The sequence below is a fragment of the Ictalurus punctatus genome, chromosome 14 (assembly GCF_001660625.3).
Source record: "Ictalurus punctatus breed USDA103 chromosome 14, Coco_2.0, whole genome shotgun sequence".
NCBI lineage: Eukaryota > Metazoa > Chordata > Actinopteri > Siluriformes > Ictaluridae > Ictalurus > Ictalurus punctatus.
The window spans coordinates 19266427-19285085 of NC_030429.2; the positions used below are offsets into that span (position 1 = coordinate 19266427).

The 18659-nt window shown below is 39.5% G+C and overlaps 1 protein-coding gene across 1 annotated transcript in view; it reads left to right on the forward strand.

Annotated features, from left to right (window-relative positions):
* Nucleotides 1–18659, forward strand: part of nell2a (neural EGFL like 2a) — a 92537-nt gene that overhangs the window by 57870 nt on the left and 16008 nt on the right. Inside the window, exons 14-15 of the mRNA XM_017484633.3 lie at nt 4627–4749; nt 7734–7829. Coding sequence (XP_017340122.1) covers nt 4627–4749; nt 7734–7829 — 219 coding nt within the window. The remainder of the gene's footprint in view (nt 1–4626; nt 4750–7733; nt 7830–18659) is intronic.

Genomic DNA, 18659 nt, shown 5'->3' on the forward strand with positions numbered 1-18659 from the left:
GAATTGGGAGGGATTTTATTTTCTGCGCTGCTAGCAGTTTCTTTTGTAGAAGGACAGTGTATAATGTTTTGTGAAATTTATCTGACAGGTAAGCCCTATCGACTCCATTCTTGTGTTGTTTGTCTGCTGAATTGCCTAAAGCACTGGAAGAAGAATTGTGGTGGAAATCAAAATCCACTATTGTCAAGGTACTAGGTTCTTATAATTATTTGCCTGTTTGACTGGTAACTTGATTTGAATGTGTTCAATTCAAACCTTAATAAGTACATTTTTTAGTTATTGAGGTTTGAATTTAACGCACTCAAATCAAGCTATCAGTCAAACAGCCGAATAATTATAAATAACAAGTAAATAAATAAGTGTGAAACAGATGACAATTGAAAGGAAATTGTGTTATTATGAATGGAAAGTTTGTGAATAAAAAGCTCTGTAGTTTATCTTATACAAAATATTCCTGTACGCATTTAAATAATGAGCCTAATATTTGAATAGCCGGATTAAATTAATAAAATAAACTGCAAAAAGTCTAAAGATTGAGAACCTTTGGTTTCTACAGGAACAATCTGCATAGGATGCACATTAGGCCCTTTTTGCAGTAAAACTCCAGTGACTCATTGTGGCTTTGGCAGTACACATACATACAAGTATGCCAATAGTGCTTTCCTGTTGTCCCATGCACACTATTTTTGTCCCACACTTTGAATCCCTCTTGATAAGAGAAAAGTCCTCTCACAGTTAGCACAGTCTGCCAACAAGATGGTTGAATCAGACACGCTTCCCGGTTGCGGTGAAACGTTTCAAAACAGTCAAACTTTTAATTAGAGGTATCTCTGGATCCATTTGAGGAGTGGATTAGTCCTGTGTGGTGTTTTTTTGGATTTAAAAGACAGTAATGCACACATGTAACGTACACAGTGCTAGTGATTTCACTGTATCTTCATCGCAGATGTTGTAATTAATGGGTAGTGAGCATCTGTTTGCTTTGAATGTTAACTCACAGAGAACATTTCTAGTCCCTAATTGCAGACACCACACACACACACACACACACACACACACACACACACACACACACACACACACACACACTCAAAGATAATAATTCTCTCTCTCTCTCTCTCTCTCTCTCTCTCTCTCTCTCCCTCTCTCTCTCTGCACCTTATTAATCCTGCTCTACTTTATATTATCCCTTACACCACTCTTTGACAAAACACTATTCGCTGTCCTCCCAAGAGACACAGGCAATTAATTGCAGATTGCAGAGCATTGTGGTTTGTTTGTGGCCCCTGAGACACAGATTTATAACTGTATTCGTCTTAATATAAAACTCAGTGGCTGAACTGATCATGTGATTTAAGGCTGCCACTAGTGTATGTACAGTTGAGTGCAACGGTTAACAAATAAAAAAGAAAAAAGAAAAAATAGTTTATAAAGATCAAAGTTTTGTCACAACCACCTCAGTCTTCAGACCGGATTTGAAGAAGCCAGTGTATGGCGTCAGAATTGTAACACATATCTGGTGGCCTGAGAAAACCCTTTACATGGCCTACTATATATACTGTAGTTGTGAAAACTATGGACTTTCCTGAACTGAACTGTGTTTCAGTGTGCAAGTATTTCAACGGTGGATTAGTTGTTAGCATGTTTGCCTCGCACGTCCAGGGTTGGGGGCTCGAATCCTGCCTGCCCCCCTTGTGCGCAGAGTTTGGATGTTGTTCCCATACTTCGGGGATTTCCTCTGGGTACTCAGGTTTCCTTCTCCAGTCCCAGACCATGCATTGTAGGCTGATTGGCATTTCCAAATTGCTTGTAGTGTGTGAATGTGTGTACGATTGTTCCGTACGGTGGGTTGGCACCCCATCCAGGGTGCCCTGAGTCCCCTGGGATAGGCTCCAGGCTCCTCATAACCCTGTGTAGGATAAGCGGTACAGAAAATGGAAAATATGGAAAGTATATGGAAAGTAAAGTTCTAGTATTATAAAATCTACAATAAAGTATGTATTGTATACCTATGCATTGTATAGGCTAGTGTTAAGGCTGATACTTACTTGACATAGGTATTACTGCTGGGTTAATGAAAGTACAACTTCTCCTGATTGACCCTAACACACAATCAGCCTTCTATCCCTCCTTTAACTTGAAGGTCAAGATTTCACTTCATTTCTTACTGAAGTTAGGCGGGGCTTCAAGTGCTCCGACATTAAGGAAGATTAGCCTGTAATCCCTGAGAAGGGAACACTCTCTGTTTTGCTCTCTTTCCCCCTTTCTCTTTCTCTTGATCTTTGTGTATGTGTGTGTGTATATGTGTGTGTGTTTCTCCAGAGGTCAGTAAGATGGCTTTAATCTGATGATAACAGAACGGGCTGACTCTTTTCCGATTTGTGTGTGGGTGTGTGCATCAGCTACCTCACGTACCCACCGGGGGTTACAGAGGAAACAGGATTAGAGCGAGCCAGTTCAAAGACGCTGCTATCAACAGTGTTTCTCAGGCCTCGCTCAGAGCGTTGGGCTTTCCAAAAAAAAACCCCCACACAACACTGGGAATTTTTGGTTTACAAATATAAATGTATGTCAGTGAATACAACACCTGTCAGTAGTGGAAAACTGAATAGCGTTATAATTCTTGTTCAGCTTCCTGGCAGTCTCGGCTTCCTGGCAGTCTCAGAAACTTGAATACTCCACTTTTTCCTTTTAAATTTTATGTAAGGAAGTGTCTCTAAGATGCTAGCGGTGACTGTTCAAAAGAGACAGGGTTAATTAAGGCATCAAGGCCTGCTATTTTATGTCATCTCCCACCTCTGGTGTTTTATGCGCCGACAGACTTGCATTTTCACAACACGGTTTGCATGCAAGCCAAATATATAAACATGACATCTGTTGCTTTTGATCGTGTGCACGTTTTCAGGAATAGTTTCTGAAAAGCATGCATTAGAGCACAGGCCCTTTTTTTCATCAACGCTGAAAGGGTATGTATTCAGGCTTTTTGTCCATGCTGTAAATAAATGCAGTTCATTAGCATGTAGCTGTGGGTTTCGTACATGCAGCTCTGTTTCTGCACAGATGTTCCAACAGCAGTAGATGAGTCGAGGAGAGGAGTGAGAGAGCAAAATAACACAGAACATCCCCTTGACGACTGCCTGTACATAATTGATTGTTTATCTGACAGGAGCATGAACAACACTAGAACGAAAGAGGGGGGAGAGGGAGTAGATTTGAGTGGCAGGAGGTGAGAAAGTGTCACAGCGTCTCTGCAGTCCTGTCGATATGCTTGCAGTATCACACAGCGTGCAGGTCCAACTGCCAGCAGGCCACACTGACCTTGGGTTAATCTCCTCACCCATCTACTTGACATTTAATTCCTGCCTCATTCGGACTCTCAGCAGTCAGATTCCTGTGCTTAATTCAGGACTGCACAAAGGCAGACTGGATACGCATGTATGACTGTGTGTATATCTGAAAGTCTTACAGTATAATCGTTACATTACAATATATTACATGCCCCAGAGAAAGCATTACAGTATCACTCTGCCTTTGGGTGAATAAAAGCTCAGTGCTCTTTTTGACAAGTGTACAAATACACTACATACACTCCACTAATGAAGAGGCAAAAGGATCTTTATTATAACTGAATATCCACAAGCAAAGCAAAGGGTGAGCTTCTGGAAATCATATGATCTGATCTAGTATTCTGTTCAGTCAGAAAGTAGTTCTTGGCAAGTGTGTGGAGTGAGATAAGTAAAAGCATTGTTCACCAGAGTTTCAGTCCAAGGGCACCCATGCAGGAATGAGTCATACTCTGACTTTACAGAAGTCACGGAGTCACCTTGTATTCTCTCTTTCTCTTTTCTCTATCTATTTCTATCTCTTGCCTCCTACCTCTCCCGTTTCTGTGCTTTTCTGTCTCTTTTCTTACCCTCCTTCTCTCTGCGCATTTTACCACCAGTCTTCAAACCAATACAGACATTTAACACGAATCATTTTCCCAAGTGACATTCAGACTCTGCAACTGGTTTTCATATGAAGAGCACACACTATTTTCATTGGGTGTTAGTTTGTTCTTTCCTTTTGCACGAGTGATAATGATAGTCGGAAAAGATTACAGGGCATTCTGTATGAATAATGCTGTCTAGAGTGGTATATTCATAATGATTTGTGTTTCTCTTGAACTTTGCGAATAAGTTTGATAAAAGTTATGTCACCTAGACATAGGTTATTAATTCTGATTATTAGCGATAATTATCCAAGTATTGTTTTGCTTCTTTGGGAATGACACTTTTGTGATTTTGCTGGACCTACCCTTGTTAAGAATCAAAGAGGATTATTCCACAATCCCATGCATACAAAGATCTCCCCTAGAGCGCATAGTCAATTGAAGTGCAGACAGAAATAGCTTCTACACCATTTCAGTGTACAGTATATTCACATGCAGGCCTCGTAACGTTTTCTGAGGAGGCTGAAAAGTCATTCCAGTTTAAGATTTCTAGCTTTAAATGAGGCTCTTATGATGACTCCACATGTTTCATCTCTGCTTTCCTCACCTTAAAACAATAGCACACATTAAAGCTATTATTGTGACCTTTGTCTCTGATTTTTTTCTCTCTCTCTTTGACACTGTCTCTGTTCTAGAGCATGATGAGTGTGTGTCGGGGAAGCACAGCTGTGATGAGAATGCGTTGTGCTTTAACACTGTAGGGGGGCACAGCTGCTCCTGTAAACCCAGCTACACTGGCAATGGCACCATATGCAAAGGTGAGAATGGGGCTGCTCACTAGACATACACACATGCACACACACCTGCCTACAGCACCTTAATCTACCTGCTTTGTTTTAGACCCTCTCAGTGGTTGGTTTTTTAACCAGTAAGGATTATAAACAGTTGTCCATTTAAGTATTAAAAGAACACATCCATCATTTCATCAACCTAATATCTATTTATTGCATCTTTACCAGTGGTTTCCTTAACTGATGTCTTATGGTGAGCATGACAAAATGTCACACCAAATATATTCTTCTGTAATTTCAAACAAATGTGCATGTAAAGAGGAATAGCACAAACTCGAGTTTACAATGCATCTGATATCAATAGCTCATTTACCAAGGCTGTAGTTCATTAAGCGAAAACTATGCTTGAGACAGCCTACTAAATGAGCTATGTGTGGGGCAAAAATTACATTATAAAAGTGTAATATGCTTAAGAGAGACAGGACACAAATCAGTGTGCTGTTTATTAGGCTTAATCCAATAATCACCGTCATAATTCGTAGCATAGGTCTGAACACCGGCAGACAACAACAGACAGGGATAATCGACAGTTCCAGCCATAAACAAAGGCACAGATCACAACTGGGAAGTCAAAACAGAAATACACCAAAGAAAGGAACAAGGAAACACAGATAAACGCAACACAGAGAGGGGTTCCTGAGTGGTGCAACTCAAAAAAGCATTCTCACTATTGTCCAGAGATTGCGAGTTCGAATCCGGATTATGTCACAGCCACCCATGGCTGGGAGTTCAAGACCACATACTCTCTATCCCGTATCAATCACAGCATCGCTAGTTAATCACTGGCATCTGTGAGCTCATGTACAACCCCATTTCCAAAAAAGTTGGGATGCTGTGTTAAATGTAACTAAAACCGAATGCGCTGATTTGCGAATCTCATAAACCCGTATGTTATTCACAATAGAACATAGAAAACATATCAAATGTTTAAACTGAGGAAATGTACCATTTAAGGGAAAAAATAAGGTAATTTTGAATTTGATGTTTGCAACACGTCTCAAAAAAGTTGGGACGGGGCAACAAAGGCTGGAAAAGTAAGTGTTACTAAAAAAGAAACAGCTTAGAAATCAGGCGGCACTGCATTAAAATCAGGCATGATTCTGTAATGTAAATAAAACAATGTAAACAGAACATCAACAGTGTGCACCATGCTAGGAAGCATGTCAAGCAGAAGGAGAGTTCTCTGAAGTTGAGTGTGGCGTGGAAATGGTTAACTATAGAGCTGTCAGAAAGCTCAGGACTAAAATGGAAATGCAAATTTAGTAACAATGTGACAAATGTGTTAATAATGAAAGATTGTAGGTCAGAGTAAGTAAACAGTGTTCAGGGTATTGAAGTGTACTATGTCATTAGATCCCCAGTTTTAATAAGTCACTTATAAAAGTGTGTAATTTCATTTTTCTAGTGGGTGACAGCAGCTCTTATTATGTATAGAAAATTGGAATAACCAAAGACAGTCCTTGAATTGTGTTGAATTTATAAGCTGTGAAGAAATTGGTATATGCCTGTGTATTAATGTTTACTACACTGAAAAGAATATACACTCCCTATCCACGTTATTAAGAACCCCAGTACACCCTCACATTCATGCAGTTATCTAATCAGCCAGTCATGTGGCAGTACAAATTATCATACAGAAACAGGTCAAGAGCTTCAGGTAATGTTCACATCAAACATCAGAATGGGGAAAAAGTGTGATCTCTGACAGACTGTGGCATGCTTGTTGGTGTCAGACGGGCTGGTTTGAATATTTCAGAAACTGCTCATCTCCTGGGATTTTCACACACAACAGTCTTTAGAGTTTACACAGAACGGTGCGAAAAACAAAAAAACACTGAGTGAGCGGCAGTTCTGTGGGTGGAAATGCCTTGTTCATAAGAGAGATCAGAGGAAAATGGTTAGATTGGTTTGATCTGCCAGAGAGGATACAGTAACTCATATAATCACTCTTAACAACGATGGTGAGCAGAAAAGCATCTCATCATGCACAAAACATTGAACCTTGACGTGGATGGGCTACAACAGCAGAAGACCACATCATGTACGACTCCTGTCAGCCAATAATAAGAATCTGAGGCTATCACGGGCACAGACTCCCCCAAACTGGACAGCTGAAGATAAAACTGAAAAAAAAAACCCCAAAACAGTCTGTGCCCATCAAAGCCCTCAGATTCTTGTTCCTAGCTGACAGGAGCGAAAGCTGAGCTGGTCTTCTGCTCTTGTAGCCCATCCATCTCAAGTTTTGATGTGTATAGATTGATTGTTTTGAGTTACTATAGACTTCCTGTCAGCTCTAACCAGACTGGTCATTCTCCTCTGATCTCTCTCTTCAACAAGGTGTTTCACTCACACAATGTTGTGCTTTTCGCACCATTCTGTGTAAACGCAATAGAATGTTGTATGTGAACATCTCAGGAGATCAGCAGTTTCTGAAAAAAATTAAAAAATCAAACCATCAACAACCATGCCACGGTTAAAATCACAGAGATCACACTTTTTCCCCATTCTGATGTTCGATGTGAACATTAACTGAAGCTCTTGACCTGTATCTGTGTGCTTTTATGCATTGCACTGCTGCCGCACGATTGGCTGATTAGATAACTGCATGAATGTGCAGGGTTACCGGTGTCCCTAATAAAGTGGACAGTGAGTGTAGAATCAGCTTCCCGTTTCTCCACCCTTTTTCCACCTGTCTTCCCACTTCCCACTTTCTCCCTTAAATGCATGTGGATAAGGAGAAGGTTTGTGCATGACACAGAAACTAAAAACGGGTGCAAACAGCTTAGAAATAGCAGGTCCTCATATTTAGAATGTAATCGACAAGCATTAAAGCGTTCTGTAAAAATGTATTTTACATAAATCTTAATCTTTAACATTCAAGCTCATAATCCTAAAATGTATTTGTAATCTCAGTTTAAGCCTGATGTGTGTATCCTCTGTTCGACCCCCAGCCTTGTGTGATGGTCTATGTCTGAACGGTGGCACCTGCATCTCTCCCAACACTTGCGTGTGCACGCAGGGCTTCACTGGGCACAAGTGTGAGAAAGGTAAGAGGTACTTGCTGTCCTGTCAATGCTCTTATCACCTGGTCTTCCTACACTACCTTTCATGCTTTTCACCATGTGCAACTGTTGCTTGCATTTGCAGTATCTAAACCGTTGTGATGAAGTGAAACTAAGGAACTGCTACTGGTGTGTCCCAGAAAAAAATGTTGGTTGGGATTATGATCCCATGCAGTAAAAAAAAAAAGTATGACCACTCTGTCCAAAATACCATTAAATTTGCACAAAAACTCCTCATCTAATTTAACTAGAGTCTAATACACTATATTTGTTGCAGTTTGGAAATCTAATTTCACGTGAAATTTGACTTACACGTGGCTTTTCATCTCTGTTTGACTCCATACACCGAAAGAGAATAAGGATTTAATTCCTTCTCATCTCTATAACAGCTGGAAAGCTGCATCATATAGCGTTCAGCATCTGAGACTCTGTGCTTTGCTAGTAGATCCAGATTCATTTTGCCATCCATCCTCCACACGATCTTATTGACTTTTTGTAATAACGTTGCTTCTGTTTCACATCTAATTTAGCTATGAATTACCTTGAGAAGGGCTGAGTTTGCAGGGACCTTCTAATCAAAATGTGGATTTAAAGCTCAGTAAGACTGCATATGCAATCACAACATTATATAATGCAGCAGTGCTGCTACTCCTCTATGGGTAATTAAGGGTAGCAGAAGATACTGAACACAGCTAAGACAAAAGCAAGCTGCAGTTGTCTCTGCAACAGGACACTCCTACTCCTCCAGCTTTGCATCGATTCCACATAAACGAGCCTTTTTACGACATGTCCCTGTGCAGCGGCCGATTGAAGCCCAATTGCTTTTCTTTATCCCCTGTCATTCCCAGAGTACAGAGATAGGTTTCTGAAGAGCCCTTAGACACTTGATTGAAATGATAGTAGCAGAAATAACATTTCTTTAGCAACACACAATTTCAGCTGCTTGTTCAGCACATAGTATATTCTTAAGGTCTCGGAAATGCTAATTTATCAAAACCCTATAACACAATACAGCCTTAATCTTAGTTAAATTTAGTTGTGCAAGAATTATTGGCACCTCTATGAATTCATATGAGAACAATATATTTGATGTATATTCCCATTGAAAATTTAAAAATTTTTTAATACACTTGGGTGACTACGAACAGGTAATTGTTCACACATGACTTTCTGTTTCACAGGGGTATAAATATGAGGTAACACATAGGCCAGATTCCCTTAGTCAGTCATAACAATTGCTAAGACCAAGGAATATAGCTGTGATGTGTGGGAAAAGGTTGTTGAGTTCACAAAATGGGAAAATAGCACAAGCATTGAAAATGCCCATTTCCACCATCAGGGCAATAATTAAGAAGTTCCAGTCAACTGGAAATGTTATGAATCAACCTGAAATTGGACGTGTGTCTATATTGTCTAAATGCACTGTGAAGAGGATGGTTTGAGTGGCCAAAAAATCTCCACGGATCACAGCTGGGGAATTGCAGAAGTTGCAGATAGTCTCCAAAACTACAATCCCAAGTCATCTACATCACCACAAGTTGTTTGGAAGTGTTTCAAGAAAAAAGCCTCTACTCTCATCCAAAAACAATCTCAAGCATCTTCAATTTGCCAGACACAAGTTCAAATGGGATCGGATTCTCTGGTCAGATGAAACCAAAATAGAGCTTTTTGGCAATAAACACCAGAGGTGGTTTTGGTGCACACAGAGAGGTAGCCATATGGAAAAGTACTTCATGTGCATGGTTAAATATGGTGGTTGCTCTTTAATGTTTTGGGGCTGTTTTTTTGCCAGAGGACTTGGACATTTTGTTAAGATACATGGCATCATGGACACCAAATATGAACAAATATTAAATGAAAACCTGACTGCCTCTGCCAGAAAGCTCAAAATGGGCCATGGCTGGATCTTCCAGCAGGACAATGATCCAAAACATACATCAAAATCAACACAAAAATGGTTTACTGACCACAAAATCAAGGTTCTGCCATGGCCATCCCAGTCCCCTGACTTGAAACCCATAGAAAACCTGTGGGGTGAACGGAAGAGGAGAGTCCACCAGCGTGGACCTCGAAATTTGAAAATGTGGATCTGGAAAGATACTTTATGGCAGAATGGTCTCAGATCCCTTGCCATGTATTCTCCAACCTCATCAGTCATTATAGGAGAAGTACAAAGGAGGTAGTACAAAGCATTGACTTGACTAAAAGGGTGCCAATAATTATTGCACACCTGTATTTAATAAAGATATATATATATTGGCTAAACCTGTGTTGTGTTTGCAAAGGTTAAACAATTAAGAAACATTTTCACACCCTTCTTTTCTCATATTTATCAAGGATGCCAATACTAGTGGAGGGCACTGTATATGTACATTAAAGAGAAGAGTTGTGATTGTGATTATATACGCAACCATAAAATCACAAAATCAGAATGATCAAGGTTAATTTAAATTGGGTGAAGAAATGCATAAAAACGAACACCCACACAGGGTACAAGTACAATAAAGACACCATTAAATATAGACCTCTCTAACATTTAATCAAACATAGACTAGTATATATTTGTATTGTGCATAAGTTGCAAAAAGTGCCAAAAGGAATTTATTAAATTAACCTGGCTAGTTCTTACTTGGTTAGTGTTAGGTTAGAGTGAAAGTTAGGTTTAGATATCACATAAGATGAACACTTGGTTTATAACCTTCCTAATTTATAACCCTAGGTTTATAGTAAGGGTTACTTTATGGTTAGGTCTACTTTTCCTGGAAATCTAATCTGGAATGAAACTACTCCTTTTTAATCTGGTGTCAAATCTGTATTATCTTAACCTTGCTGTCATCCATGGTGACCCCGTGCAGACCGTGGTCCTGACAAATAAGTTATTTTCCAAAATGTCTCTTAAGTAAAATCCTGACAAGTGTGACATGTTTAGATAAAGAAAGAAAGAAGAAAATATCAATGTGGTCTAGCATCTCTTGCAAATCATCCTTTAATCATGAATAAACGACTGGTAGACAGAAGGGCTATTTACCAAGAAACAGGGCAATGCTAAATATTCATAATGTCCTCAATTTTGTCTAGCAGTTAATGCTGAATGCAGTCTTCCAATGATCTCTGCCTCTAATTAATAAGGTTATATGCACAACACAAATCTATCTTGGTACTTGGTACTCTTAGTTGTTCTAAAGCTGATGGTTCTAAGTGATGAGGATAGGGAAATTTTACTATCACGTTATTGCGAACCCTATAGTTGATAATGACGTAGGCCTAGAGGGCCAGATGTACCATTGTTTGAAGGCTGTGGAAATGTATTTGTCCATGGCCTTATATTCTTATAGGGACAGTGGGTAAGGTCTTCACTTTAGTGGTACTGCAGCACTGCTAGTGCAATCACACAGTCATAGTGATGATGTGGGGGAACAAGGAGCAATGTTGGCCTTCTTGTTAAAAAAAACAGGCTCTGAAATTGTGCAGGAGTCACTACTTGGTCTAAATTGGATGGACTTTCCACTGAAGTGGATGTTAGTAGCAGCTGGGGCTTTAGGATGCAGGATCCAGTACACAAGTCAGACTATGGTCTCTAGGGTCTCCCAATTGATGCGAGAGTTGTGTTTATGGAGCCATGAGAGGTCTAAGATAACAAGGTGGTGAATTTGCCTGAGGCCTGACTGTGAGTTTGTATCATGTGTGTGTGTGTGTGTGTGTGTGTGTGTGTGTGTGTGTGTGTGAGAGAGATCTCATTGGTCTTTCCTCGAGGGCTTGAGTCTGTAGAGTTGTAGATATTGTTTTGGTGGTGATCTCCATATCTAAGTAGGCAGTGATCAATAAAATTTCCTACATGACCAGATATGCACAAAGCCCCTTTCAAAAGGTCACATGATTCCAGCTACAATTGGTTGCTAGAGTGCATAATTCTAGGGCATTATTATCTGTAGAACGTGAACCTTGAGAAAATAAAAAGTAAAAGTAGTTAAAAAAAAGGAAAAAACTTCTTGAACAGTGATGAATATTCTGAACTTAACTCTGAATACAGACTATTTTGCACAATTCAATAATATTAGTGGTGCAGCAGGTAACATTGCTATCTCACAGCTCATGGGTCCCTGGTTCAATCCTGAAATTGATTTACTGTCTATATGGAGTTTCTGTGTATGCTCTCGCTGTATCCGCATGGATTTCTTCCGGGTTCTCCAGTTTCCTTCCATGTTCCAAAAAATGGCAGGAGGTGGATTGGCTAAGATAAATCGCCCCTTGGTCTGGTTGAGTGTGTGAATGTGTGGGTATTGTCCCATTTGATTTAAAGTCATGGGAGACATGGTGGCTTAAGTTGAAAGTATGCTTCACTTTTTACGGGTACTCTAGGAACACTGTACAGTACACGTGAAGCAAATTTTGTCATCAGCCATGTACGCGCGTACTGTATGCACACAGTCAGATTTTTCAGTCGCGTGCTTTGTACGCGCAGGTCGCATGTGCGCATTTCAATCTTTTGCACAATTTAGTTGTTCCACAAGGTGGCGACAGTGACTCAGGGCCGTTGATTCTCAAGGTAGTCGAAGAAAGAACTGAATAAATGGAAGAGACGGAAACGGTTGCAGGTTACAATGTACCCGCATTTGTATAATTTTAGCCTTAACGAGTATAAGGATTTGTATATGGGTGCTAATCGTGGAGAGAGATTGTCCGAGCGTTGTTCTTCGTGTTGTTGTGGTTCTTCTTCGTTGTCGTCCTTCATACCAGAAGATCTGCTTTTCTGCTCTGTACTGACTCTTACAGGCCAGGAGGGGTAGTGCAAGTTGTCATAATGCACATTTGCTGACCGCCTGTGCACGAGTACATATCAAATGGAGTATACTTTGAAAGGCTATGCATACGACTGTGCGTATATGCTAGTGTATGCATAAAAACAAAAAGTATACCAGAGGCTTTAGTGTTTAGCACGTTTGCCATGTATCTCCAGGGTTGGGGGTTCTATTCCCACCTCCGCACTGTGTGTGGGTGGGTGGATGGATGGATGGATGGAAAGTGAGTGAGTGAAAAATATCTAAAATGTTAAATGGTATATAGAGATTAATTAACTTTGGACGATTTACAATATGTGTGTGTGTGTGTGTGTGAGACACTCCTCGTGAACTTGTTACTACTCTGACAGCTGCTGTTCTCACTTGCATCACACAGTACATATTAATCAGTGACACACTTTTTATTTATGTGTAAAGTCACAGAACTCAAATGATGAACTTTTCAGTGGGAGACAAAGAATGTGACAGAGAGATGGATGCTGAGAAAGAAAGTCAGACATAGTTCAGATGCCCATGGAGAGCGAGGGCATTTCTGGAAAGAGAATTACAATACAGCACTACAGCAAATGTCAGCTATGAATCACTTTGTCTTCTATGCATGCTGCGTTTTGCTTATTTAATCGTGCCTTTGATGCATCCGAGTGCCTTGATGTCTCTCGGCATCCAACAGTGATCGAAATTGTGCATAGTAATTAAACCGACTGATTTTGACTGTCACAGGTGTCAAAGCATTCAGGAGATGTTTTGAGTTCCTTTGAGTTTGGTTTTTCAAGAAAATAACTTACAGAGCAAATGATCAGAGAGGTTTTCTCATTTGTATTAGCTGGGCTGATAGTTCAGGGGATACACAGAAGCAGAGGGCAAAATAAACGAGGTTGGGGTTGGGGCTAATGGTAGAGAGAACATAGAAATGCTTTCACTCTCTCTCTCTTTCTCTCTCACTCTCAGCAGCTCTGCACTGGCTTTTAGGAACCCTTTTGGGACTCGTTGACTCGCAGCAACAGCTCTGAGAGCGAAAGACAGAGAAGTAGATAGACATGGATACAATGAGAGCTTTATAAGGTGTTTATAGTGAAATGAATAATCTGAAAAGAAACGAAGGATTAACCATGCAAGTACAAAGTAGAATTTTAGTAATGAATATGCTTTGTTGCCTTGTCTTTGTGAATAGAAATCGATATTAGGTGAAATGTATGTGTTTTGTGCTTTAATCCGATAAACATGTACTGTACACACACTGACAGTATGTGGAGCGTTATATATTTTTAGCACTGGGTAGTACAGCTCTGGATGTGTACAGTACAGACAATTGTGATTAGTTTTTCCTCTAGTTTTCTTACAGCTGCATCATTTCCTCCTGGCCGACAAGTGTACATATCAGCCTACATTCTGGCGAAAGTACATCTCTGGTTAACTTGGATAACAATTGAGCTTACTGATCAAGGAGAACAAGTGAGAGAGAAAGATTATATAAAAATATACGTGAGACAACTAGGCTCATCCCCAAGCACCTCCCTCCCAATGCAGACACACACCAAAAACACACCACTCCCCCTACTGCTCCACTCATTGAAATGCATGGTGCATTATTTGATGGATACAAAAAAATTCAGAACTATCTATCTGATCAAATCCTATATTGCAGAATGGACTTGCAAACAGACCTAAAATGCGCTATTCTTCTCTCTGTGCCCAAAGTTTTAGCTTAGTCCTAATGATGATGTCATTTCCCCAGGTGTTAGTCTGCAGCTATAGCCAGTAGCATGGCATAACCTCCTCCAGGGAATGGACTTTTCAGCAGACATGCTTGTAATGCAGTGCAGCAGTCCGCTTCTTGGGTAATGATGCATAGAGCATTGTATAATGCATAGACTGCACTCTGTAGTGCTGTACTCAGAGAACAAGAGATGTGGAAACTCATAAGATTCCAAAGCATAGCAGTTTGTTTTCAAGCTTTACATCATGGTAATTGCATGGATATGTAGTGCAAGTCACTAGCCAAAAATCAAACCTAAAAGACTGACGTATACTTTATCTCAGTGAGTATACAGAGGCTACATTCTGATCACCACTGCTATTTGTGCTTGAATATTGTTAATTCCAGTATTTTCAAGTCTTTTCATAAACAAGTCTTTTCATATACAAACGGGTGAAAATTAAAGGGAAAAAAACCCAACATAAAGGTGTTGGGTCACCACGATGTGCCAGTGTTATGTAACTGTCCCAAAAGATTACCTCAATTGATATTTTGATTAGAGCGCTACACACACACCAATCCAAACTCTCCCAGAGGTTCGGTTCAGTTGTTTTTGAGATATGAGAGAGAGAGAGAGAGAGAGAGAGAGAGAGAGAGAGAGAGAGAGAGAGAGAGAGAGAGATGTCTAAGTATGTAATTGGCAGGAAAAAAAACAAAATTTTGGGCAAAATCAAATTTTTCAGCATTTTTGGCTTCTGAATTTGAATTGCTCTATAAACATGCAAGACTTCCAAAGGACTGGGGGAGAAACAAAAACTTGGCAGGACACAAGGAACAGATGAAATCAATCAAGAGACAGCAGGCGATATAATAAGAAAGGGAAATAATGGCCAAACAAGGAACTTGGAAAACCAAATGAATCATAAACTTATGTGCAGAGTGTGGGAAATCACAGGGGTTATAACAAGGGGTGATAGATGAATATACAACAAACATGTCAGGTATCATAGTTGTTAATTCTGTGATATTGAAGGGAATAAATTAAAAACAAATGTATATGGGAGTCATTTGTAAATTGTATTTTTACTTTACCAAAGCTTGTCATCTATAAAAGATAAGAATACTCTCTCTCTCTCTCTCTCTCTCTCTCTCTCTCTCTCTCTCTCTCTCTCTCACTCTCTCTCTCTCTCTCTCTCTCTCTCTCTCTCTCTCTGTGTGTATGTGTTTGCTGTGACACGGTTATTGACCGTAAGCTCTAGACATTGGTATGGTTCCTGTATAGATTGTGCCTGGTTTTCCTGGAGATTTGTGTAATTACTTGCCTTAATAACGGCTGGGACCTAAAGTGCCGCTCTGTGCAAATGCACCTCATTAAAGCCTCATTCAGAAGCTGCGCCAATTACTCACACAGAAACAGAGATGCACAAATATAAAGAGTTCAGAGACTGACTAGAGCACTCACAGAGCTGAATAACCCTGAGTGAGATAGAAGAATGCGCAGAGGTATAAAGGTCAAACTATTTATAATAGTTAGTTAAGTTAGTGTAGCATTTTTTTAGGCTTGCTAATGAGCTGTCTGTACCAGGTGACATTATGCCCCCCAATTATGACCTCCTCAGTGAATCTGTGTGCACTGGTTAAGTGCTATAATCATGCTTATGTAGTAGTGTAGTAGTGCCTAAGAAGGGTGTTTTTGTTTTGTATAACCTACTTTCAAAAGAAGTATGTGTAAAGTGTGTGTGTGTATTTGGTGTTTTCTGATGTCAAATCTTTTTCCACCTTCAATGTGGAATGTATAAAATTGAAGTTCAAAAGCTATAGGAACATCTAAGGGGAATATACCTACAAATATATATTTACAATAACCTGATCGCACAGGTATATAATGAGCCAGGTGCATGTGCTTAAAATGAATCAAACACATTCAATGTCATGATCAAGTAATTATCATACCCCTGTCATGAGTGAAGTAATAAAGATAAAGATCAGCTGTTTCTTGGTTTCATGTGATTGCTGAAGCCACGGCCAGCATGAGCTAAAAGCATATACTGGATCTGACTCTCAAAACGTTTTGATCGGAAGAGGAAAATAAAAAGAATTTCCAAAACATCAGACCATCATCAGCAAGTGGAGAAAATGGGACACCGCAGAAACATTACCAAGAACAGGACGTCTCTCCAAAACTGATGAAAGCTCAAAATGTAAAATTTACAGGAAGGCTGCCAAGAGACCTACAACAACATTAAAGGAGCTGACAACAATCTCTTATATTCTTCACATGTGTGGGCAATGGGAAAGGGTGGCTAGATGGCAGCTCTTTCTCATAACAACAACATCAAACATCCCAGCCCACTTAAATCACATCCAAACTATATGGCAATTGTGTCTGATGATGAGCCCAAGGTAGACTATTTTGTTCCTAATTCTAAAAGATATGTTTGCCACAAAAACCTGACAGCTTCACCCAAAAAACACCATACCCCTGGTGAAACATGGTGGTGATAGCATCATGCTATGGGTCTGTCTCTCTTCAGCTGATACTGGGGCTCTAGTCAAGATAGAGGGAATCATGAATACTCCAAATACCAATCTATTTTGGCACAAAAAAATGCAGGCCTCTGTTAAACAGTTGAAGATGAAGAAAAGCTTCCCCTTCCAGCACAGTAACGACTCAAAGTACAAAACCAAGTCAACAAAGGAATGGCTTCAGAAGAAGTTTTGGAATGGCCCTGTCAGAACCCAGATCTCAATCCTATCGAAAAGCTGTAGAATGGCTTGAACAGAGCTGTGGACAGGAGATCCCCTCACAGTTCAATAGATCTGGAGCATTTTTGGAAGGCAGAGTGCAATAAAATTGCCAAATCAAGATGTGCTAAGTTGGTAGACTCTTTTGAGTGCTGTATTACAAGCAAAAAGTGCTTTAAAGTATTAGTTAAAGGGTGTGCAGACTTATGCAACCTAGGTATTGTAAGTTTTTTCAAATAAAATGTTTGTTTTTCACTTGAAGTTTGTTGTTTGCTATATCGCATTAAAGATGGAAAACGATCTGACTTATTTATCTGGGTTTCATTGTTTTACATGAACAAAGCAATCTGCAATTTTATCATGGGTGTGTAGACTTTTTATATCCACTGTATTGGTGTACCAAAGAGATGTTTGGAGAGGGCATTAGCATTAGCACCTATTTATTTCAGGGGAATTTGCTTAATGTACAGGAATTACAGGTGATGGATGTTGCCATCTTCGGTTTTCTGGGAACTTTACTTCCTAGAAGCATAGTTGGACTCAATATCCAGACTTCCAAATGTCATGTGACTCATCTCACTAGAATAAACTATAATGCACAACTATTAGATGGAGAAAAATGCTTTTTCGATGCTCTATGTGCTGCCACAAAACAGTTGATGCCTGGATAATGGTTGACTGTAATAAAAGAATTTGATGTTGCTTGGGGGAAATAAGTCACCTTGTCCTAATGTCCTAATGCTGCCAGTTTTGAATGTAAGTTGGTGCAAAAAATGCACCCATCCCCCTCTGTTCTTCTATTGCTACATTCACCCAGACAAATCCTTTCAAAATGCCTTGCTACATGTCCACAATTACAATTTTTACCCGCTTGTGGATCAAAAAAAAAAAAAAAAGAGAAGAAATTAGACATCACATTGTTTTTTTAAATGTACATTTGTTCTTGGTTACTGTTTTTTGTGACTGATACCATTTTTGTACCTTAACATTCTAGTAAGAATACATATGCCAATATACAGTACTGTGCAAAAGTCTTAGGCACGCTATTATTTTACTTCAAACTTTGCTATAGATTTTTATAATAAGACTTCTAGATTATCAGTACAAAAACATTTTAGACTTCCACACATTAGTTTTCCAGCACAAAAGTCAATTTTACAGAAAAATGTTTGTAAGTCAGAAAAAAAGCAGCATATTACATAAGAGACACTTTTCAGACAAAAAAAACAAAAGAATGAAGGCTGTTGAGATTTGCTGCAAAAATAAGAAGCGAGTGCAACAGTAAAAGTCTCCAGAAGAACCGTGTCTAGTTCTGCAAGATGCTCAATAAAACATACAGCTCATTTCCTTCTAAAACTGCATTAATTGTACATGAGGTTTTTTTTTTAAACAAAGGACGGTCACACCAGATATTGACTTTGTTTCATTTATTACTGTTTTCTGCTCTTTATAGTATTTGTTTTAATGTAGAAACTTTTTATTTTCATTATTTTTGAAGGCATCTTTGCTCACAGAGTTTCTTTGCATGTGCTTAAGACTTTTCCACTGTACTGTGTATGTATATATTGCCCACTT